Below are 25,540 nucleotides of genomic sequence, written 5' to 3'. Positions count from 1 at the left end.
GGGAAAGAAGGGATGCTAAACTTCTGTTGAACCATCTAGACAGTCACACTCTCGCTTCTTATTTTAAACATGTTGAGCCCAATCTTGAGGATTTTTTTTATGCCATAGTAATTTTCTTCCATTTAATCAGTAAAATATGAGAACACAGATAAATGAATTCACGAGCTGCAAGTGCAAGTGCTCTAAATTTAGCCTATTTAAAGAGAAATTCTGCAATCTGTGAGCGTAAGTTTCTGACATTCCAGAGAACCAATCTTGAAGATTTTTTTATACCTAGTTATATGCGATATTAATTTTGTTCAATGTAATCGGTGAAAAATGAAAACAGAGATAAATGAATTCACGAGGTTAAGTGCACGAACTCTAAATTTAGCCTGTTTAAAGAGAAATTCTGTCATCTGTAAGCTTAAGTTTCTGATATTCCAGAGAAAAATATTCCTCCGGCCAATAGTGACATAAAGAAATGGTTTTACAGCTCACATGGTACAGCCAAAAGTGAGTTTCTACTTCGTCGCGATTTTTCGCGTAATAGGAGATCAGGTTCTTGTGGATTGTGTTGTTATCATTGCTGGTAAGCAGTAAAAAAAAAAAAATAATAAAGTCGTTTGTATTCAGCACCGGTACAGAAATCGACCGGAGAGGAATGAATGAAGTCGCAAGAGCTATTATTTTTTTAATGATTGCCCATTTAATTTTCATTACAATATAATGTCTTATAATTTCCAATTTCATTTACATTGCAATTCAATTTTTAAAAGCAATTTTCAGTTTCATTTTGAATTACATCGCAATGTAAAGTACCATTGGTACACACTTAAAATCACATTTCTTTGCAAATATGGCGAATACCCAAGCGTTGGTGGAGGTATATTCTTTCTGAGTGCAGTATTGTTATTGTTTTAATTTTCATTATTATTTTGTAGGTCCAAGCAGACGTCCAGATTGAACTGAGGGACTTTGTAGGTCACCAACCTTTTGTGGGGACTTTAGCCGTGCACATGGACAAGCCTCCAACTATAAACCCAAGATTTAAGAAGATGGGCAGTACTATCGAAGCCTTCAAACCTATGTAAGAATCTCTCTCTCTCTCTCTCTTCTCTCTCTCTCTCTCTCTCTCTCTCTCTCTCTCTCTCTATCGTTGCCAATTTAGTGGAGCTTCACACATACGCTGATGCATTTACAAACTGTTTCCATGAATTCTAGTCGTCATAGTAATGCAATAATAATAATATATTATATATATATATATATATATATATATTATATATATATATATATATATATATATATATATATATATATGTATGTATATATATATATACATATATATATATTATATTTATATATATGTGATATATATAATATATATATATATATATATATATATATATAGATATATATATATATAATATACACACACACTAATAGATACGCTAATTTCTCTCTCTCTCTCTCTCTCTCTCTCTCTCTCTCTCTCTCTCTCTCACACACACACACACACACACACACACACAATTAACGAAAAATCAATTCGGTTTCGTATTTTTACTCTAATTATATTCTCTGTGATTTTCATTTTTATCCTTAGGCATTAAGGTCCTTTGCAGAGTCCCTTTGGCCCCTAGCTGCAACCCCGTTCATTCCTTTCACTGTATCCCCGTTCGTGTTCTCTTTCATCCATCAAACTTTCCACCCTCTCCTATTATTGTTTAATAGTGCAACTGCGAGGTTGTCTTCCTGTTACTCCTCTCAAAAACCTACTTTACTCTCAATTTCCCCTTAGTGCTGAATGACCTCATAAGTCCCAGCGCTTGGCCTTCGGCCTAGATTGTACATTCTGATCTATTATAGTAATTCAGTAAAACACTTTAATCACCAGCTGGATAATTAATCCGTATAAAATTGAAATATAGTTCTTTATATTCTTACCGTACATTTTTTTAAATATCCAAGCTATTTCAGTTTCTTTCTCATTCTGTGCGTACTCAGGCCATAAAGATTGTTTTGATCTCAAATATATTCTCTTAGTGGTTTTCAACTCTTAACACAGAATTCCTTTCTGTTTGGAGATCTCGTCCTCTTTTTTCCTGCTCTGAAAAAAGGTTGTTTTTCTTTCTCCTTTTCCTTGTAGCAAGAAAGCCCTCCTGGACTACGTCCAAAATTCAGTCAAGGGTTACTTCCCTTTTACCTTCCAGCTGGCTCCAGATGTTGCTGGAAATCTCATCGAAAACCTGAACAACCCTCAGGTAAGAACAGATGTAATTATAAAATCGTGTAAATGTCTTCACTGGATTTCTTCTGTGAATTGTATCAGTGTTTAAATTATTTCATACGTAGTTCTTGCAGACAAGTATACGTATTATTCTCTGTATTTGTGTCTCTTTGTCCGTACTAGGTCAATATGGTCTCTTACATAATCTGTTTGTCTTTGATAGGTCGAAATACCCTCTTACGTAGTCTGTCTTTACTAGGTCAAAATACTCACTTGCATAGACACCTGGTTGTCAGAATGTGCTGATAAATTTTATTTGGTAATCCGAACTTTGCAGAAGATAAAATGAAATGTACTGACGGTTGATATTGTTATTTTATCGTTTTCTTAGAACTGCTTTTCTTTTTCTAGTTCTCCTCTCTTTGTGTATAATACAGTATTTGCTTGCATGCAAAGTACATTGAAAATGAGATGCTTCTGAGTAGAAAGAGTACATGTTAACCAACGTATATGGGTTCTTGTACTACGCGTAAAGGATTAAAACCAAAGTTCCATGAAAGGTGAGGAAAAATAATTAAATTATCAGTCAAGGGAAAAAGAAAGGTGGGGTTACTATTATATATAGTAATAGGTTTCATGAGTTACGTTTCCAGGGAGATAGTAAAAGAATGACGGTGATGAGAGCATTAGATTAATCTCAATATTCACACAGCATCCATATGCTTCTGGAATAGGAATGATAAACAGTAATACAGGTAAACCAATATATTTGGAATTACATTATTCCTTTAGGCACATCATTGTCAGTATTCGAGGTTTACATTTAATTTTGGTTTGACGTTGCTTTCAGCGAGGACTAACTATGGCTTGGCAAGTATAGTTTACTAGCTAGGTGTGGAGAAGAATGATAAATTCATGATTAGTGTTTGGCAGATGTGATTACAGTTAAGTCAACACTTGAATTCCTTCTCTGGTTCTCTTGAGCTGCTAATCTCTAGATTTTCTTCAAGAGAGCATAGCATATATATATATATATATATATATATATATATATATATATATAATATATATATATATATATACTATATATAATATATATATATATATAATATATATATATATGTATATTCATATAGAATAAATGTATATATATATTAATGTATAATATATGGTAGTATGTATGTATGTATGTAATTTATAAATATATCCAGGAAAAGGCATACATACATCAAATCACAATTTATTCGGGCCGACGGTGTTTTGCAATGTCACATTGCATTATGAAGGCTGAAATTTACGGAACTGAAAAACATAAAAAAATATCACTAAAAAGACATGGGTATGACCTACCTAAACTGAGCTAAAGCATAATAAAACATCTAAAAAAACATAGGGGTAAGTAAAATTTGAGGTGTAGACCAAAATATAAACAAACTATTAATCATTCGATAAATGGTTGTCTGGGTGTTTAACGAGGGGATGGTATAGCTTTTATCGGGGTGGACTTGTCACGTATCGAGTTCCTTTTCTTATAGTGTAGAAGCAGTGATTTTAAGTCTTCATAATTGAGGTTGATCTTGCAATGCAATATGTGATAGCGTACGTTTGAAGCTTCGGGTCTGGTTAGTCTGTACCCAATCCTGCAAATGCCTCCCAATTGACGTTGGATTCGAACCTTGAGCAACCATTCTTAGTGCATCCAACTGGTTCCTGTTCATTGGGACAGGTGTATTTATTGACGATGTTGGAAGACAAAAGCAGAGCCGATCTGTTCTACACGGAAAAAGATCCTATTGTTAGATTTTTTTTTTGTCTAAAGTTTCCTCGTGCATTTATTTTAAACAATAGCTTTCCAGTAAAGTATTTTTATAGGTAACTCAAGAAATTTCTTCACAGCAAAGTTACATAGCTCTGCATTACTGAATAGCGTACCTACACTGATTTTTTATGCTAAGTTTCCTTTCATTTACAACAATAAGTTTTGAAGCAGGTAGATTTAAGCTAGTTAATAGAGTTGGCTGCAGTTAATTTTAAAATTTGTCTCCCCCCCAATACCCCCCCCCCCCAAAAAAAAAAAAAAAAAAAAAAAAAAAAAAAAAAAACTTCTAACAGTAGGATCTGTTTTCAGGTATAAGGACAGATTGGCTCAGCTTTTTTGTCTTCCAACATCCTATATGAATGCACATGTTTCAAGTGTGAACAGGGAACTTACGTTGGATGCACAAAGTATATTACGGGCTGCTGTGAAGCAAGAGCCCGTGCCAGTACAAAGCTGGCTTAATCGTCGTCGTCGTGCACAAAGCGGCTGCTACAGGTTCGAATCCGATGTCATCTTGGAGGTTGTTTCAGCACTGGCTGAAAATTGCCAGACCCGAAGCTCGCAATATGCGCAATCACACGTTAAATTGCCAGACCAGCATTATTGATTAATAAGACTTGAAAATCATTGCTAATTCACACGAAGAAAAGGAAATCGTTACATCAGAGACCATCTTGATAAAAACTGCCATTGCCTCGTTAAACACCCAGACAACCTCCACAGAACTATTTATCGCATAATTGATATTTTGTTTATATTTTGGTCTGCTCCTCAACTTTTACTTGCTCACTTAGTTTTTTTAAATGTATTAGTTACTCTTTAACTCACTTTAGGTAGATCATGTTCGTGTCGTTTTAGCGATATTTTTAACTATTTTACAAGTTTTATAAGTTTTTAATTTACTTTGTAAATTTTAGCCTTGATTATGCAATGTGATTTTGCGTAACGCTATCGGAACGAATAAATGTGATTTGATGTATACAGTACGTATGCCTTTTCCTCGATGCCCTTGCGAAAGCTACTATGAACAATAGAACTGTGTGACCTGATCTATCTATCTATCTACGTATATCTATATCTATAGTCTATATAATATCTATATATACATAATATATATATATATATATATATATATATTATATATAATGCATATATATATATATATGCATATATATATATAATATATATAGTATATATAGTATGTATATATATACATATTTATTTGTATATATGTATGTATGTACTACACACACACACACACACACACACACACACACACACACACCACACACATATATATATATATATAGATATATATATATATATATTATATATATATATAATAGATAGATAGATATAGATTATAGATATATATTTATATATATATATATATATATATTTATATATATATATATCTATAGATATATATATATATATAATATATATATAGATATTATATATTATATTTAGATCATATATATCTATATCTATATATATATATATATATATATATATATATATATATATATATATATATATATATATTTGAGATCAACACAGTGCAGCTGGATAAATCAAAATGTATGCCAATTAAAATGGCAGACTGGACGATTTGCTTTACATAAGATTTGACTACAAATCAACGTGCAATTAACAAAGCTATAAAAAGCACGGAACATTTACGAACTTGAATCTTGCACCTTTACATATTGCTTCCTCTTATAATACGAAGCTCCTCACTGGCGTGGTTGGTATGGTCTTTGCTTGCCACTTCGGTGATCGTGAGTTCCATTCTCGGGCATTCCATTGAGGGGTGAGAGATGTGTATTTCTGGTGATAGAAGTTCACTCTCGACGTGGTTCGGAACTCACGTAAAGCCGTTGACCCCGTTGCTGAATGACCACTGCTTCCATGCAACGTAAAAACACCATACAAACAAACATTAGTCCAATATGTGATGTGATGTTCGGTGGCACTTCGAAATCTAAATGTGGTTTCCATGAGTATCAACAATTTCAAGACTTCTGGTTTTACAGCTACTAATTAGTTTTTGCTTCGCTTTCACAAGGTATACTGAAATGGATTCAGGTTATAATCCATTGTATCCATCATAGAGACCTGAACAGCTGCATTGTGATTCCTCAGTTGAATATCTACTCTTGTTCGCTGAACAGCTGCTTCTTTACAGCACGTATCATTCGCTTTCAAAAGTTAATGGGTGCCTGAGTGTAAGTTACTAAAAGGAGACAATTGTTGCTCAAGTTAATTGGGGCGAACAAGAGCCAACAGGAGAGAACAGCGCCTCAGCGGCGTGGTTGGTATGATATTAGCGTCCCACCTCGGTGGTCGCGGGTTCGATTCTCGGCCATTCCATTGAGGAGTGAGAGATGTGTATTTCTGGTGATAGAAGTTCACTCTCGACGTGGTGAAGTAACGTAAAGCCGTTGGTCCCGTTGCTGAATAACCACTGGTTCCATGCAACGTGAAAACACCATACAAACAAACAAAAAACAAACCAACAGGAGAGTCGTGCTAGCTGCTGGATGATGGAATAATTGGTTTGATACTTGTCGACTCAGGAATAACGAGATTTCATAAGGGCATGTGCTGCGATTGGAAAGTCATCGTGAAATACTGAATTTACATTTGTTAGCATAATTTGGCAGCATGTTTCATGATGGCTGATTCCACGACGAGAATCGACCTACTGTGACAACGAAGACGGTGCGAGCTTGTGAACTTATACTTGTAATTGAGGATAGAAGACGGGAATTATGTATTAGTGCAGATTTTTCTTTTGCTGCATACCTATATCGTTTTGTTTGGCAGAGATTTTCAGCTTCTTGAATAAACAGTCTTCTAGGTATCGCAAAATTTTCTCGTTACGCTTTTTGTTTGCATCTTCCAGTTTTACTGATTTTTCCAAACTTCATTAATTGTTATAGTTTCAGTATTTAATGACAAATTTTAATAATTTGCATGATTGTTTATTTTTGTCTGCATTTTACGAATAGTAAACAAGGATTTTGTGTCAATATTTGTGAACACAGCAACTATTTGCTGGCTGGGTTACATGAGGCTCCCTTGTAAATGAAAGAAAACGATATAGCGAGACGGAAAAAACTTGAGAAATATTATGGGGTACTAGGGGAATTATTTTGATACAGTACAGTACTTCATTCCACTTAATTTATGGGGTACTTCTTTCTAACTTTGTCACAGTTATAAAATATAATGGCCTCATTTCGACCTTTCTTGTTCTTGGTTCGAAAATAAATATGTCTGATGGAAGTCAAGCGGATGTCTACTTTAGACTAGGGGTTTAAATTTATTTTGCATGAATATTTCGGTTTATTTTATCCAACAGACTGAGATATTAATCAGATATATAAGACATATTGAAGAACAGGAAACATATATACAGAAAGTTCGATTCTCGGCATTCCATTGAGATGTGAGAGATGTGTATTTCTGGTGATAGAAGTTCACTCTCGACGTGGTTCGGAAGTCACGTAAAGCCGTTGGTCGCGTTGCTGAATAACCACTGGTTCCATGCAACGTAAAAGCACCATATAAACAATAAACAGTAAAAATATATACAGAAGACAGCCTACATTTCCAGGAGAGAATTTCCCCCCCAAAATATTGTTATTTGGAAAGGGGAATATATATATATATATATATATATATATATATATATATCATATATATAGTATAATACAATTATGTAGTAGTTACATATAGTATACTATATACTATTAATACTATATATATATACTGATACTATATTTGTAGGTTATATATAGCCCTCTTGGGGTATTATATGTAACTAATATGTATATATATATATACTTATATATATATATATATATATAGATATATAATTATATACATATGTATATATATATATAATATATATATATATATATTACTATCTATGTATGGTGATATATATATATATAATATAATAATATAATATAATATAATATATAAATACTATCTTATGTATGGTGGATGAGGTAATATTTTTGTCGTTTTTTACTTTTGATTATACAAGTGCCAACTAACTGAAGAAATGTATTTACAATTTCAGAGTGAATCTAATAAAGCTTCAGTTTCAAAACCCAAAAACAGCACTTTATGGGATATCGTCAGCTCCAGGCCCTTGCTGGATGACACTAAGTGAGTAGAATCTATTGATCGACCAATCATTAGAAATAACTTTTATGACTTAGAGTTAGAACTAGCTATTAATCACTTTTTCCTGTATTTAAGAAGTATATCTGAGTTTTCCATCTGTCCATAAATCAGTATTTGCCTGTCTAACAAGTTTTCAAGTTTTTCATCACTACATTAATCAGTAATTGCTCTATTTTTCAAGTTTCTGAGTTTTCTATCAATCCATTAATCAGTATTTGCCCTGCCTAACAAGTTTCAGAGTTTTCCATCACCCCATCAATAAGGATTTGTTCTAACAAATTTCATATGTCCATCAGTCCATTAATCAGGATTTGCTCTCTGTAACGAGTATCTTGAGTTTTCCATCAGTCCACTAATCAGGATTTACTCTCTGTAACAATTTTCTGAGTTTTCCATCAGTCCACTAATCAGGATTTGCTCTCTGTAACAATTTTCTGAGTTTTCCATCAGTCCACTAATCAGGATTTGCTCTATGTAACAATTTTCTGAGTTTTCCATCAGTCCACTAATCAGGATTTGCTCTCTGTAACAATTTTCTGAGTTTTCCATCAGTCCACTGATCAAGATTTGCTCTATGTAACAATTTTCTGAGTTTTCCATCAGTCCACTAATCAGGATTTGCTCTATGTAACAATTTTCAGAGTTTTCCATCAGTCCACTGATCAGGATTTGCTCTATGTAACAATTTTCTGGTTTCCATCAGTCCTGATCAAGATTTCTCTATTGGAACAATTTTTCGAGTTATCATCATCCACTGATCAGGATTTGCTCTATGTAACAATTTTCTGAGTTTTCCAGCAGTCCACTGATCAGGATTTGCTCTATGTAACAATTTTCTGAGTTTTCCATCAGTCCACTAACCAGGATTTGCTCTATGTAACAATTTTCTGAGTTTTCCATTAGTCCACTGATCAGGATTTGCTCTATGTAACAATTTCCTGAGTTTTCCATCAGTCCACTAATCAGGATTTGCTCTATGTAACAATTTTCTGAGTTTTTCCATTATTCCACTAATTTCAGAAATTTTGCCATTCTGATCGGATTTGCTCTAAGGTAAACAAATTTCCCTGAGTTTTCCATCAGTCCACTAATCAGGATTTGCTCTATGTAACAATTTTCTGAGTTTTCCATTAGTCCACTAATCAGGATTTGCTCTATGTAACAATTTTCTCAGTTTTCAATCAGTCCATTAATCATGGTTTGCCCTATATTTCTTACACAGGCCAAGCCAAATCATGTCTTTTTTACAAGAACGCAATAGCAGCCGAAGAAGAAGTCCCGATCCTGCTGAGGATCGTAAGAAGACTTCAGGGTTAAATGATTCATCTTCATTTAAGTCTGAGGTAAGACAGTAAAAAGTTTCGTTTTCTGTATTTACTTTTTCTTTGGTTTACGCTAAAGTTTTTGAAACAGAATGTACAGTTACAGACATATTTGTTGTGCAAAATGTATTTAGGCACATGGCTACAATAGATACTTTTCTGTGCGCTTGTTGATTTTTAAGCCAAGAGCAAGTTTGTTGTAATATTCTTTTGATGAAAATAAATTTGTTAGAATATCCTAGGACTTATGAGAAACTTATTGACTCCAAGGCTGAAAGATACAGGACATGGCTGTATAATATTACCATTTTTTATTAATAAACTCATAATTTTTTATTAATAAACTCATCATGTCTCGTCAGTGCCGATGTGGGCATTTATTTAATATTCCGTCAGAAAAAAATTGGTCCTCAAACCAGTTATTGAAATAATTATCCCCCACATGAATTTTGGCATCCCTGGTTGTGGCTTTATTTGGTGAATTGGAAACCTTGTGTTATCAAGACAAAGTATACCCGACAAACAGTTTATGTTGATTCACGCACTTGAAAATCAAGGCTTATCTTAAAGCAAATAGTGAAAGTCATTTTACAGTCAACATAAGACCTAAAATTAATAAACTATCTGTTATAAAGTCATTGAACGATGTTTAATGTTAACAACTTTGTAGAACATTGCCCATAAAAAGGGTAGAGAAAATTGAGCAAAATGTATAGCAGTCTCGAATTGGTACGAGGATGCGGCATAGCTTAGAATAGACTCAGGTGCCATTTAGAAAAGCAAGGATTACTTTAGATGAGACATCGGGTAAAGATAATTTTTATTTGCAAGATTTCATAAACTAGTTTGTACTAAGAAAGAAATATTTGTTGGTTGATGCTACCAAAGAACATAAGCGGAGGAAGCAGTATAAAAATATTAAAGGGGTTTTGGTGACCCGAATAGAAATCCTGATCTTCAATTCATTTGTCCGGTAATTACAAATGTCTCTCCACACATGTAAGTGGTCGTTGGTGTAGATTTAGTCTGCCATAAGCAAGCAAGGGCCCTTGCATAAAGGCAGCCCTAAAGTATGGTAAGGTCTTAAAGGGACTAAGAGTCTGATGTGGTGGCCTCTGCCCAACCAACAAAGATAAAGAATGTTCTGATTATGTAATATCGAACCTCATAGAATATATCTGCAGATGACTTTTTTTGTAATTTATAAACAGATGGAAATTCAGCTGTACTGTCTCAAAACATTGAGTATACTACGGAAGAGCTGTGGCTGACTTGAGGTAAAGGTAGTTCACAAAGGATCGGAGAATACTAATCATAGTAGTTCTGTCCAACTTAGCTGAAAGAAGAGAGATAAAGATCTGTTATGACAATTTATGATTTTGACTTTATATTTTAGACCATACTATGAATGTCATATTAAGTATTCTCTGTAACAATGTGAAGAGGGAAACAAGGGTTGTCGTAATTATAATTTCACCATACTATGAAACTTGAAATCCGGTCAAATTGCATTTTCAGAAGTAGAGCTGCCATATAGGAGTAAATAATTGGATTAATAATACTGTGCTTTTGTCATGGAAGCCGAAATTCTTAGAGGGAAGCCTTCAGGCCGGCAGCAAGCTGTAATAATAAAACTTCACTCCCAAACGACGGTATTCAAGACAATATGAATCGTACCAAAAAATGAATAAATACCAGTGCTCATCAGACAAAGTTACGATCGAATTAGGAATGAAGGTATAATTTGTAGTGCCAATGTGACCCTATGAGGTCCTGCGGATATAATAATATGCGCGCAACCAATGGAGAGGATGTTTGACACTTTCAGATTTCTAAACGTTGAATCGTGACGTGCCTGAAACAGACTTGGCTGTTTTGCCGAATTTCATATGGTAAAAAAAAAAATGTTAAAACCTGACGACTACTGTTGTAAATTATGAAGTATTGCAGCAGGATATTTTCAGAACGATTAAATTTGCTAGAACGTTTTTCTAGTGGTTTGAAGAATATAAAAACCAACTATAAAAGCACCATCAGTTAGGACAAATGGATATCAGTACTTAAATCCATATTTAATGTGGCTGAAGAAGTAAAGTTATTTAAAATAAAATAAAATAAAATTATGGGCACAGCATCATTTAAAACACAGTCATGTCAATTGAAATCAGTCTAAAATCAGTTCTTTTTATTGATAGCTTAGATTAAAGCGTTGCAAGTGTAGCAAGAGTTCGTCTGTATAACACATTTTGTGATGACTGTCATAAGAAGAATTGCTTTAATCTCGAAGCTACTAATAACAAGATATCACATGATATTAGTTGTTAATATCAAGTAATCACTCTACATCGGTATCAAGTTATCATTTGATATCAGTAACTCACAGCGGGGCTATTATGATGCCCCTGCTTCACATACCAATGCAGAACCAATATGGAATATTCTTTTCTTTTTTAATTCATTATGTAGTATTAGTATTTGCGTGCCCCAGATAATAGCCAGTGAGTCTCATGGGTTGATTTTCGTGCCCTAGCAACCTTCCATCAGGAGTCGGGCACGTTGGTAGAATGTCAGGAATTAACATTCCAACTTTAGCTACAGCTTGTAACTGGTGACTTTATTATAAAAGGAAAATTTGCTTTATTTGTCCGAACTTTTTATGTTACTATGTAAGCAAGTCTTAGGTACACCAATACAAAAGTATAGTACAAACGTTTGTACTATATCTTTGTGTGAATAGGAAGAAACTTCATCATTTAAAACTCCATACATATTTCATTGCGTATTGCATTTAACCCTATACAGGAACCTCAGAAGAAATCATGTGCTAGAAACGACACGGATGAAGCCAACTGGGTCACCAGTCATTCTTTTACCCAGGTTCCAAGTGCATCCATATCTGAAGGTGTTTCATCATTAAAGACATCATCCTCTCAGTCACAGAACTTGACGGTTGACTGGTATATCAGTAGTCCCTCAAATCAGTCACTTCTATCCTCGAACACTGCTTCCCAAGTGTCATTCAGTTCCGGTGGGACTGAATCATCTGACTGGCTGTCGTCTGGATCAGCAGTGACAGTTGGTGGATCCACTGTATCTTTAGCATCGTCCAACCACCAATCTGCAGATCCTTTAAATCAGGTTAGTGAGGCGTTCCTGAAATCGCAGGACCCAGAAGATGACGACCTCATGCACGATGACAGGCTGTCCACTGAGCAGGATCGAGAGAGTTTCAGACATTCTTACACAAGTCCAGGAAATCTAGAGCCGCACTCAACATCAGCAAACGAAAGCTCTGATGTCAGGTCTTCATCAGGAATGCAAGAGAAAGAGTTGCGAGCTGCAATTGCCAGGGACGTGGAAGCGAGTAGGGAGGCTTTCCTGGATAAAATCTTGACCGAGAGTGAAATGGACGATGGTAAATATATTTGTTTACAAGAGGAATTTGTTTACGTAGTTTGACAGTATGTAGGCAGTTTCCCTTATAAGTAATTATCTTGATAAATAATGAAGAAAACTCTGTTTACCTAGAAAACTAGTTTTATTTTCTTTGTTTCTAGAACTATGTTATTTAGTCAAACAATATCTTTTCTACCTGTTGGAATACCACTAATTTTTGTTTCTTAGAAAACCATATGATTCCTGTTAACGTTACTGTATCAGTTTTATGCTTATTTTCTTAGACATTTGCTTTGAATTTTTTTTTATTTTTCCCCAAAATGTTGAAATTTTCATCATACCCCAGATAATGCCCATTTTGCAGCTTACTAGTTATTTACTCCGTAACGAATACCTGATGTTATTAGTGTGAATGGATACTTCCGCTTTTATGTCATTAATTTGCCATGTAATTACTCGTACAGAATATCAAAAGAAGGAAGAAGTACTTGATCCTGTCCTCTCATTGTCAAATGATAGCCTTACAAGGTAAGCCATGAAGACTGTTTTATTACTGCAAATGTTTAATACATTAAGGTTTGCAAAATCGTTGCTGTGTAAGTCCGGAGTTTACAAGCATAAGAAAGGTGGGTTACGTTCCAAATGCCCTTAGGATTAGTATGTAGAGCAGCCTGTATCTTTTCGAAGAAGATGCAGGTTGCTGTAGAGACCTCTGTTTTGGAATAAGAGATTTTAATCATTAATGACATGTAGTAATTACTGCAGTTTTAATGCATCAACATTTGTTGTACTTATAAGAAACTAACCTTAGAGATGATGAGGTTCTAGTTATGGTGATTCTTGGCGGCGTAATGAAATTTTCAGGTGATTGAGACTGATTCCTTTCTTGCAGTTATATCGTAGACTCGATTCTAGAGACCTCGAGGATTAACAGGAAAAATTTTACATTGTATAACATTCTCCCCATCAAACGAAATTAATCCTAATGGCCACGTAAGACATTCGAATGTTCAAGTAATCTGATTTTATCATCTGTTGATGAAACACAAAAGACAAATTTTTGGTAATCACGGCTAGTTAGGACAGTTATTTCCCAATACGAAAAATCTAGATATTTCCTTGGTTTAGAGAAATAATGTAAGAAAAACTTCTTATCAATTTTAAACAAAGGGGGACTATGTTCAATACTTTGCTACTCCGTCAGTGCGTCTCTCACCGTGCACTGTAGGCATTACGTAAGGTTCTTTGCAGCCTCCCTTCAGCCCCTAGCTGCAATCCCTTTCATTCCATTTACTGTACCTCTATTCATTTTCTCTTTCTAACATTTTACTTTCCACCCTCTCCCACTAATTGCTTCATACTGCACCTACGAGGTTTTCTTCCTGTTACAACTTAAAAAAAATTACTGACAATATGCCTTTCAGCGTTGAATGATTTCATAGGTCCCAGTGCTTGGCCTTTGACCCAAATTTTATGTCATTCCATTCCTTTCTAAAAACTCCGCACAGTAAAAGTTGTATAGTGGTTTTTCCCGTTGCTAATACAGTTGTTTATAGTGGACTTCTAATTATGGACCAGCCGTCCTTCCTTCATAGATATTATCGAGTACTTGAAAGAGAATGCAAGTTGGTATATTTTTTGTTCCCCCTCTACATAGTTTTTCTCTCTCTTTTCACTAGGAATTTTTGCATGTAGAATGTTTGAATCACAGCATATACTTATTCTCCGAGTATTCAGCTTCGTCGGAAAGATAAGACACCATTTTATTATATAATTTTTTTTTTTGTATTTGAAGGATAAAAGACACAGACCAAGGTCATGGATGCATCGAACTTACCACAAGATACCAGGCCCCTAACACACTTGTCGTCACTGTGCATAAAGTCAGGTACGTACCACGTAGGCTTCCTCTGTGACAAAGAATAAATGATTGTGGTGTAAGTTCTGCCAACGTTTTGAGTCAGTTATACCATATTCAGTTTCATAATCAATTGAGTTTTATCTATATGTATGTGTATATATAATACATATTGTCAAAATCAGCAGGAGGCCACTCGGCAGAGTCACACATAAGTAGATGAAGCCAGGCAAGAACACACAGGAATTTGACATTATGACATTTATTCCAATAAATGTCATGATGTCAAATGTCATGTCAATTTCCGTGTGTGTTCCTGCCTGCCTTCATCTACTTAGTAATTCATATTGTTATATATATATGTATGTACATACAGTTATACACATACTGAAGATAGTCAAGAATATCCGAAACGCATTTACTAGTCAACAGAGCAGCTCGTGTACTAGTATATGAGTTCACTTACATTAAATATAAAAAGATGTTCTGTAAGGAGGGTAAATGTGAAATTTATTGAGCTAGTGTATCCATGAAGTATTGTGAAGTGACACCTGGAGGCTCTTGATGGAGCTGATGACACAAGAGAATAATGGATTGCTGTAGATTTTGGAAATGTTGTGTAAGTGATTATTTAGGATGGTGAAGAATGAAATGTTCCGGTATTGTGGTTAAATTGGCCGAGTGGTTGACCTGTGTGTGTAACGTACATTGGATAAGGAAAATTGGGCTTTTTATTAACGTACAGGTTATTGAGCGGAACTGTATGAATTGTAGGATCATAACATCACTTAGAATTGCGGAAAAGATATATGGTGGGGTTTTGATTGAAAAACTGAAGCAGGTAACAGAACTTTTTGATATAGGAAGAACAGTGTTAGTTTCGACATAGGAACAGCCTGTTGATCATTTTTGTTATTAGACGGTGGCGTGAGAAGTTGTTAAGTATGTCGCACGCATGAACCTAGAAAAAGCTATTAGAATAACTGATGGAGATGCCATGTGTAGGGTATAGAGGCTCTGTAGTGAAGAGTGTAATTTGTTAATAACCACTGGTTCCATGCAACGTAAAAACACCATGCAAACAAACAAACAAACAAAACAGCAATTGAAAGTTTTTTATGTTAAAAGTGAAACTGTCGCTAATGGCTTTTAGTCTCATTAATGCTGTTCGTCACAAAATTGTAACATCATTTGTGGATTTTTTTTTTGCATTAAATTACCTCATAATTAATACAATTAACTATTTTATTTGTAAAAGAAAGTATCATAGTTATTTTACCTCCTTAGGGGGGCAGATGGGCGGCGGACAGTGTCGTCATTGAATCTCACTGGGTGCACTGTAGGCATTATTTAGGGTTCTTAGCAGCGTCCCTTCGGCCACTAAATGCGACCCCTTTCATTCCTTTTATTGTACCACCATTCATATTATCTTTCTTCCATCTTACTCACCAGCTTCATCAACAATTTTTGCATATGCAAATGCGAGTTTTCCCTCCTGTTATATCATTGAAAGCTTTTTGCTCTCAATTTCCTTCCCAGCGCTGAATGACCTCGTAGGTCGCAGTGTTAGGACTCTTGCCTGAATTTTATCTTCCATTCCATTCCTGTTTTCCCGTTGCATTGAATCATCTCATAATAAATCAAGTTAACGACTTTTTTTTGGGAAGGAAATTATTGTAGTTATTTTATACCGTCTCAATAAGTCTGTGTTATCTCAGTTTCAAAAGAAAATGATCCTCGTTTCAGAAACTTGCCCAAAAAAGTGTGCAGGATTCCAAACCCTTACGTGAAGCTCTACCTTCAGAACCAACAGCTGAAACCCTTGACAGACGTGACGACTGAGATTTTCGAAAACACCCAGAATCCCGTCTTCGAAAAAACATTCGCATTTCAACTCGAACATCCGCTCTCCCAGTACACTCTGAGAGTTTCTGCCAAGACCAAGCACAAGATGGCTCACAAGCTAGGAGAGGTGAGTGTTACAAGATGTTTTATTAGCTTTTCCTGATTTCAGCAATGTTTGTATGGTTGTGAGATGTTGGGTGTGGGTTCTCTCACTACATTGTCAGTGTTTGTGACTCTTCATAGGAAAATCTTCTCTGCTATTTTTTTTTTCTCTCCAAGGGGAGAAATATTGTCCTGAAGTTCAACATTTTAAGATACTAAGTATCCCAGATTTCAAATGCATTGAATAAATATGAGCTTGTGTTTGTGTCTGTGCTTAGCGGTTACTGTTTGGGATTTGTAGATTGTGGTTATTTTAAAAGAAAGTGTGAACCTCAGTGGTTCCCAAACTTTTTTCTCTGTCATTTCCCCCTGCACCCAGTTCAACCATCCAGATTTCGCCCTTCATGTGTATGAGGGAAAGAGTAGTTAAAACACACTGTGACTATTTACTAATTTATTTTTCAAATGTACATAAATACTACTGATAAACAGGCATTCTCTCTCTCTCTCTCTCTCTCTCTCTCTCTCTCTCTCTCTCTCGGACACGAGAAAATCCATCTGAGATTTTTTTTAGTTAGTAAGTAGTGTAATTATTTCCCCCCTGGTAGCTTCAAATTTCCCTCAGTTTGACCTGGTTCCTTTTTTATTTTTTACGTGTAGCATTTTCCAGTTGAGGTGTTTCTAAATGTGCTTGCAGTCCGTGTTTAAGATGCACCATTGTGTCTCGGCCTTAATTTGACGTCTCTACATAGAATTGTCAATAAGGTTCTGTCCGTGACTTTGGGAAGATAAAATAATACCGAGTGAAAGACAGAATGGCTTATGAACGCAGTATTTCTTTGATGATTTTAAAAAAGGGTTAAATTTGCATTCCCGTCTTTTTGCATTTCTCAAGTCTCATAGATCATTAATGCTTTCATTTATGAATTAGAAGGAGATTGAAGCGTATTAATATTAATGTACCCAAAGTATTACGTAAAAGGCAATATGCCTTTTGAAAGTGACCTTAAGTCCCTGGCAAATGGACTGGCTTGGATCAAAATACCAAGATTTATCGGACGAGTGAATGGGCCCGTTTTTTCGGTTCTCTAGTTTCCACGATCAATATAATAACTTTTTTTTTTTTCCAAGGAGTTGGCCTGGCCTCGTTTTGAGGTTATGCTCCATTCGTTGTACTCCCTCTTTTCTGTCTTGGAGGCCACGGCAAGTTAGCAACACAAAAATACCAATTGCCTCCTTTGAATGTTAAGTAGCCGACTGAGAAATGAGATTTATGTATTATCAGACAATAAGCTAGTATTTCTCAAATACCCTCGACTTTTGAAGGTTCACAGTAAATTAGGCAGGTCGATTGTTATCATCCTTTCATGTCATTTTACGATAAACTAAGGAAAAGTGTTTTGTCCTATTGTAGGTAAGATTTATTATACGCGAAAGGAAAGTTGTTCTGATGAGTCTCTCAACATGTCTATTTGATCAGTGCAGTGTGTAGCTTATTATTATTATTATTATTATTATTATTATTATTATTATTATTATTATTTTTTATTATTATTATTATTATTATTATTATTATTATTATTATTATTATTATTATTATTATTATTGAAACAATAAGGTCCTTAATACTGTAATTAATTACTGAAGAAATACAGCACTTAGATGTAACCGTAAATCTGTAAGTGTTCAAAAATGACAGGACTCCCCTATTCAGCTAGAAACATTAACACTATGTATTAAATACCACGTAGACCATCGTCGACTGCATCTCTAATAAAATTATCTGGCCTTGGCAACAATACTACACCTGGGGTGTTGTAACTCGTCGCTATTGCAGTGATAAAAAGTTTGGAATTAGTTCAATTTAATAAGATAAAATTTGGATTTAATAAGATATTCTTTATCCGTGCGATGATTCCTTCGAATCTATCTACGTTGATTGGGGTTGGCCATTTTGAAAAGTGTTTGCTATTGAATGTGGTACAATAGCTGTTAAGTGAATAGCAAGTGGTAGCTTGGCTTTGTATGTAGACTCATGTATTCTGCCAATGTGCTAAGCACTTTGTTTGCTTTGGTCTGTATCCATGGCTGTCGTGATAATTCTTGTTGGCTACACCAGTAAATATTACGTTGTTGTGGTTTGTGTTCGGAATACGTATTAAATGTATAATAATATTGCGTATATAATATAATACTGCGTATGTGCACTGTCACCTCTTACGTCTAGAAAATAGATTGCTACTTTGTCATGTTGGCTTCTATCTTCTTGGTCACTGACGATCATTTGTAACTGAGTTGTTTATATTGTCGATAAAAACATGAGAAATTGTGATATTACAGCTGGTGGTATTATACCAGACAAACGGCGTGTAGATAGTGGCGTCTTGTCCGTTACAGGTGGTGCTGTGCTTCGCTCGAAATAGCTCCTCCCAGGTCGTCAGAGAACGCAACTGGTATGACCTGGCTGATCCTAAGAAAGACCATGTCCTGTGCTGGGTCGGGTACAGAGATCCTGTGTACGGTAACCTCAAGGAAGTGGACAGGTTGGATTATGGAAACAGAGTCTCACTTCATAGTGACGATTTCAACGAGCAACTTCTCTGAATACGGTCCCATGTCCCTTTGAATCCAAGTTTTGTATGGTTAAGTTTCAGCGTCTCTGCAATTCAGGGAGAACGTTTTTTAGTTTTATTATCGGCTTTGTGTTTGAATTCAGTTTCACAACGTAATCACATTAATTTCAGGTGAAAGTGGTGGACATACTGATGTTATCTTACCTCGTCTTTACGGAATTGTTTATTTGCATTATAACATAGGAAACATGTCTGCCTTTTCTCTTATGCTTTGAGAGTGCATCGCTGCACTCTTCTGCGTCCTTTCCTGACCACTGTGAAAATTCCAGATGTTATTTTTCCTGAGTCATTGGAATTATATTGATTTTTGTACAAGTAATTAAAAGAGGATTGTACCAAATATATCAAGGTTCACGAAGGAACAAAAACTTTTGGGTCTCAGTTTTTATTCTATGGAACAAATGTAAACATTCCGTATGTTATTTGTAGTTTTAGTAAATTAAGGTTTAATTTGTTTTGTAAATGAATTCCTTCTGGCATTTTGAAGCTTTAATCGTTGTGTTCATGGAAATGGCTTGAGCCATGTGGTCCTGATGATATTCAGTTAATTTCGTTGTAAGTATCCATTCACTGTGAAATCATACAATGGCGTTCATCTCAAATACAATATGTCACTTTGAACTCTTTACTTATTTGAACTCTTTAGATTGTAAGATATACTCTGGTTGCTCTTTGTATGAAATAGCCAGTTGCTTAATCAAACTGTTTTCTGCTGCTGTTAAAAAGATCACATCAAATTAAATAGAAACAAGTAAGTATATAGCCGTGATAGTGTGTTGAATAGATTTAAGTTAAAAGTACAGGGTGTCCATAAAGTCCCAGTACCATTACAAGTATTTATTGCTTGTAATGGTACTGGGACTTTATGGACACCTTTTATATATTCGAGTCGAGACGGAATGAAAAGCTTTCCGGAGGCTCTGCCGCTCATCCTTCCTTTTAGTTATTAGTTAGGTTGTACAACATTCATGTTACAGCGCCTCAGTGGCGTGATTGGTATGGTGTTGGCCTGCCACCTCGGTGGCCGCGAGTCCGATTCTCGGACATTCCACTGAGGGGTTAGAGATGTGTATTTCTGGTGATAGAAGTTCACTCTCGACTTGGTTCGGAAGTCGTGTAAAGCCGTCGGTCCCGTTGCTGAATAACCACTGGTTCCATGCAACGTGAAAACACCATACAAACAAACAAACAAAACAAACATTCATGCTACATAATTAAGCCAAGTAGCCACAGAAAGTTGCACAGTCTTCCGAAGAACAACTGCAGCATTGGTTTTGCGGTCAAAGGAAGATGTAGTGACAATAGGAAAGATAGGAATTTGGTACTTTAGAATTTGTGAAATAAGAGTTTTTTTTTTTTTAAGTAAAAAAATGAGACAAAAGTTATTTAAGAAATGAAGCTACATGAACTTCATGCAAGAACAGGGATAAATAGAGAAACTTATATAAATCTACTTTACCTTTTTCCTGAAAATTACAGACTTCATGTCAGAGAATGGTACGATTGTCTTATTTTTAATTCTGGGATTAGGTGTAATTACTTACATATGTATACTGAAATAAGGGTAAAGCTAATACGTGATGATGCTAAAAGTGACATTTTAATTGCATTCATAAAAAAATAATGCTCATGACCAGATAATTAGGTCAAGTTCATTGTCCAATGCAACAATTGAAATCTGTGAAAGTCAGGTTGTAATCGCCTTTATTGTACAAAGTTACTGCAGTACGTAAGATCAAAACTACGATAGCAACTACAGTATGTAGACGTATCTAATATACATGTACACACACACACACACTATTATATATATTTAAACGTGTATGCATGTATGTATACCTGAATTCGATAGGCTATTTAACGATAAACATCGTTAAATATTCAGTGCACTGGACTTCGGGAATAACGTACTCCATTTGGGAATTATAAGTGATAAGTGTTTCTCCGGGAACCAGGGAAATAACGTTCTCCTTTTGGGAATTATAAGTGATAAATGTTTCCCCGGGGACCAGGGAAATAACTTATTCCATTTGGGAATTATAAGTGATAAGTGTTTCCCTGGGGACCAGGAAAATAACGTACTCCATTTGGGAATTATAAGTGATAAGTGTTTCCCTAGGGACCAGGGAAATTCAGGTTTTGTTGCTGAATGTTTGCAAGTATACAAAACGGCACGGTGCATGCACGAGATTCATGAATAGCCACGTGTTACAAACTTAACGATCAGCTGTCTTGGCGGTGGTGTGTTGATGTCGAATCTAGATATGTACGGCAAAGTCGGTATCAACTTATACCTCGCTTGAGAGCTCAGTGGTAAAAAAGTCATCACTGTATTCGTCGGTTCCCAACTATTCGGGAGTTCGAATCTCCCTGGTGGCAGTCGCTTAACACTTATAATTCCCCTTCACCTTATTTTATTCCTGAGGTAGGGTGGATTGGATATGGAGCGCAGTGTTTGTGGATATAAAATATATACATATATATATATATATATATATATATAATATATATATATATATATATATATATAGGGTTTCTATATGTATATAAATACTAGACAGCTGTACCTGTCCCTTGGACTTTTATCGAACGCACATTCACTTCTAAATGCCCTGAACATTCAAGTTCCCCCAGCCAATGCTACTGCGTCACTGACTGGAACTCAGTCAGCATTGCGGACGACAGCAGGTGAATACATGTTGCAACAGGTTGCTCAGGAAAGATTTGCATCGCAAGCCCCCCACCTCCCCTTAAACAGACCTTGATAAAACTCATCCTATAGTTAAACTCTGATATTGATGTTAAATGCGGTTGTATTCATTTATGTTAACTCACAGTACCAAATTTGAATACAGTAGGCCTATCTTTGAGCCTTAGGGCCCTCATTTCTAAAGGGGGCTGTGCTCCCCTGCTATCAAGGGCGGGGTAGGTAGGCTGCGACCACCTTCTCCTCCTGGTCAGTAAGTTGATAAAGGGCGTAGGCCTCCTGTCCCCTAATGGTATGGAAAACCTTCGGGCCCCCATTCCCAGAGGGGGTTACCCCCTTACTACCTAGAGTGGCTTATGGTCCCCATGATGTGGGGAGCCTGATTTGTACCTATAGAAATACTCCTACATAGATGTCAACTCTGAAAGTTGAAAAAAATAAGGGTCTATGAAAAAAAAAAAAAAAAAAAAAAAAGAGGGATTATTATCCCCTTAAAACACCAGGAACCATTACTTTGTTGGTTAATACAGGATGAACCTTGACCCAAATCCCATGGCTTTTTGTCAGGGAAGTGGGATGGTTTTTGAGGACTCAGCAGCGACTACCAAAAATAAAAAAAACCATCCTCGATATTCAGATTTTGACTAAAACTTTCCTTAGGGGGAAAGGGAATCTATGGCATAAAAATTTGGTAACCCTAGCTTTCATAGTCTGCGCGTGCAGAGCGAACAAACAAACAAGCGGACTGACAAACAGACAGAAATTGCCTTTTTTATGTATTATATATATATGTGTGTATATATATATAAATATATATATATATTTTATATATATATATATATATCATAATATATATATATATATATATATATGTATGTATGTATGTATATCGTATATACGTATATACAGTCTCAGTCATAGGGTGGATATATATATATATATATATATATATATATATATATATATATATATATATATATATATATATATATATCATATATAGATAGATAGAAGATAAGAGGACAATGGAAACAGATTGGTACATAAAAACATCTTTATTTGTGCCGACGTTTCAAGACAAAAAGTCTCATTTTCAAGGCTGTAGTAAATGAATAAATATTGTGGATTATAAATACAAATAAATTATACAATAATCTATTTAAACCCAAATGTACATAAGGATAGATTAGTCATTGCTGCAGGTACCAACCTATATAGATAGATAGATAGAGAGATGTATAGTGTCTCGGTCATAAAGCGGCTACTTGAAATCTTAATTTGATAATGAATAACTTTGCTAAGGTCAGATAGAACATTTTATTATGCTTTCAAGGTATATAGCCTCATGATGAAGTTGAAATTATAGACAAAACATAAAAATCATTGAAAATAAAATAAGACTGTGTACCTAAACCTTAAGAAAATGGGTAAAACCAATTAAGAATTAAAAGAACTAACAATGCAAATGAACCCACGATTAAAAAAGCTAAAAAAGAAAAAAAAATTAAAGAATAGAAAATACAAACTAAAAATACACATAAAAATAAGAGAATTTGTAAACAAAAACTAGCTAATACAGAATAAAACGGTTGTTGGCCACTTGCGGATCTTATAAGAAACAAATCATACGATCGCTAATTGTGTACCAGACAAGTTGGTTTTCAGTTCCGGTTTCATCATCTTATGAACAACGACTTTTAATTACGAGTCCAGTCTGTTTTAGTAGGGACGGTGCCTTAAAATCCAGGTCAGTTAATGAATGGTCTTGTTAAACTGTGCTCATTATGGCTGATAAAAGTGGTTTTGAAAGAGAAAATCATCACCTAACAGAGAAATCTGTGTTCCAAATTTCAACGAGAAGATTTGTGAATTATACTGTGATCAACACTTTGGGTTTGAATTAATCTATTAGATGGCTTAGAGATGTTCTTGAAGTACACAGTACATTCTGCATATAGATATAACTGCCAAATGACAGCATAGCAACCAACCACATGTTTAGTTAACGGGCAATGGGACGCACGCTCAACCTGGAATGAAGCCAAAGGCCAAAATGAATAGTGTGATATTTATAACAGTGAATAATGAAAATATGCTAAATATTTCCATTAAAGAAATTTATCGACAATTTCGCTCTTTCAATTGGGACCTTTCAGCCAGTCAAAAATTAAGGATTATATTAACATCCTAATTTTCCCCTCTATGCGTTTATGATAAAGAGACATTCTCATCAAACTTGTAAATGCAAAGGAGGTAGTTATTATCATCGATCTCACCAACAAACCTTTTAGAAAGAGTCTTCAAAATCTTAGTCCGGAGTCGAGGTGCTGGGTGATAGGAAAATAGCTCTTCACTTTTCTCCTGATGAAATACATGACATATTTCTTGCTGTGAGAAAAGAAAATTATTATTGTTAATAATAAGGACACATTTCAGTATATGGAACAAGTCCACAGGGGCTACTGACTATAAATTCAAACTTCCAAAGAATATGAGGTTTATTTGAAAGAGGCACCAGAAGTTAATTGGAAATAAAGAAAGAAGAGATGAGTTACTATTAAAGAAAAAATAAATGAATAAGTAAATAGAAACAAATGTAAATAAATTATTGAAATACAAAATGGAATTGTTTTAGGGTAATAATGCATTGCATCTTCGCAAGAACTTATGAGATGGTAATTGCTAAGCATCATCAGTGAGATGGTTCCACAGTCCAAAGCTGTGAGGAATGAAGGAACCCGAAGATGTGAGGAATGAAGGAACCCACAACCGTGAGGAATGAACGAACCCAAAGCTGTAAGGAAATGAAGAAACCCAAAGATGTGAGGAAATGAAGGAACCCAAAACCGTGAGGAATGGAGGAACCCCGAGATGTGAGGAATGAAGGAACGCAAAGATGTGAGGAATGAAGAAGCCCAAAGATGTAAGGAAATGAAGGAACCCAAAGCTGTGAAGAAATAAAGGAACCCAAAGGTGTGAGGAAATGAAGGAACCCAAAGCTGTGAGGAAATGAAGGAACCCGAAGATGTGAGGAATTAAGGAACTCTGGAACTGAGAAGTTGGCAACGTAATACCAGAAGTTCTGCCATGCAATAACGAAGCAGTCGAAGAGTATTCACGCCTGTTTCAGAAAGAATAGTTTTTAAGCAAAATTAGTTGCATCACCCTTTATTTACTGTGTACTTGAATATTCTGTAGAAAAATCGATGATATGCTCGTATGACAACAAAAATGCTAAAAATAAAAAAAATCGCAAGACATCTGTAAGCCCGGTTGTCAGCGCTCAATACTTCTTCTTCCAGTTCAGTAAAAATGAAATAAGAATATGTTTGTTTTGAAAGTTTTGTCTGATTATTGAAATGGCGAACGTTACTGCATACACAGTCGTTGCGTTCCAGGTAACAAACATATTCGTTCAAATATCGGGTAAAATAATTTATCCTAAT

The 25,540-nt window shown here is 35.1% G+C and overlaps 2 protein-coding genes across 3 annotated transcripts in view; one reads left to right on the top strand and one right to left on the bottom strand.

Moving 5' to 3' along the window:
* Nucleotides 1–20,008, top strand: part of LOC135207348 (uncharacterized) — a 50,870-nt gene extending 30,862 nt beyond the window's left edge. For both annotated transcript variants that reach the window (XM_064239079.1, XM_064239078.1), the window contains exons 5-13: nucleotides 924–1,069; nucleotides 2,132–2,246; nucleotides 8,125–8,213; nucleotides 9,454–9,574; nucleotides 12,356–12,968; nucleotides 13,414–13,477; nucleotides 14,745–14,837; nucleotides 16,554–16,779; nucleotides 19,152–20,008. In XM_064239079.1, the coding sequence (XP_064095149.1) occupies nucleotides 924–1,069; nucleotides 2,132–2,246; nucleotides 8,125–8,213; nucleotides 9,454–9,574; nucleotides 12,356–12,968; nucleotides 13,414–13,477; nucleotides 14,745–14,837; nucleotides 16,554–16,779; nucleotides 19,152–19,358 (1,674 nt within the window). In that variant the 3' untranslated portion in view covers nucleotides 19,359–20,008. The remainder of the gene's footprint in view (nucleotides 1–923; nucleotides 1,070–2,131; nucleotides 2,247–8,124; nucleotides 8,214–9,453; nucleotides 9,575–12,355; nucleotides 12,969–13,413; nucleotides 13,478–14,744; nucleotides 14,838–16,553; nucleotides 16,780–19,151) is intronic.
* Nucleotides 20,009–23,134: 3,126 nt separating this feature from the next.
* Nucleotides 23,135–25,540, bottom strand: part of LOC135207347 (uncharacterized) — a 29,672-nt gene continuing 27,266 nt past the window's right edge. Inside the window, exons 12-13 of the mRNA XM_064239076.1 lie at nucleotides 24,379–24,482; nucleotides 23,135–24,124 (exon numbers count right to left, since the gene is read on the bottom strand). Coding sequence (XP_064095146.1) covers nucleotides 24,395–24,482 — 88 coding nt within the window. The 3' untranslated portion in view covers nucleotides 23,135–24,124; nucleotides 24,379–24,394. The remainder of the gene's footprint in view (nucleotides 24,125–24,378; nucleotides 24,483–25,540) is intronic.

The sequence above is a fragment of the Macrobrachium nipponense genome, chromosome 32, assembly GCF_015104395.2.
Source record: "Macrobrachium nipponense isolate FS-2020 chromosome 32, ASM1510439v2, whole genome shotgun sequence".
NCBI lineage: Eukaryota > Metazoa > Arthropoda > Malacostraca > Decapoda > Palaemonidae > Macrobrachium > Macrobrachium nipponense.
The sequence above is the reverse complement of the archived record's forward strand: the minus strand, read 5'-3'. Positions and strand labels throughout refer to the sequence as shown.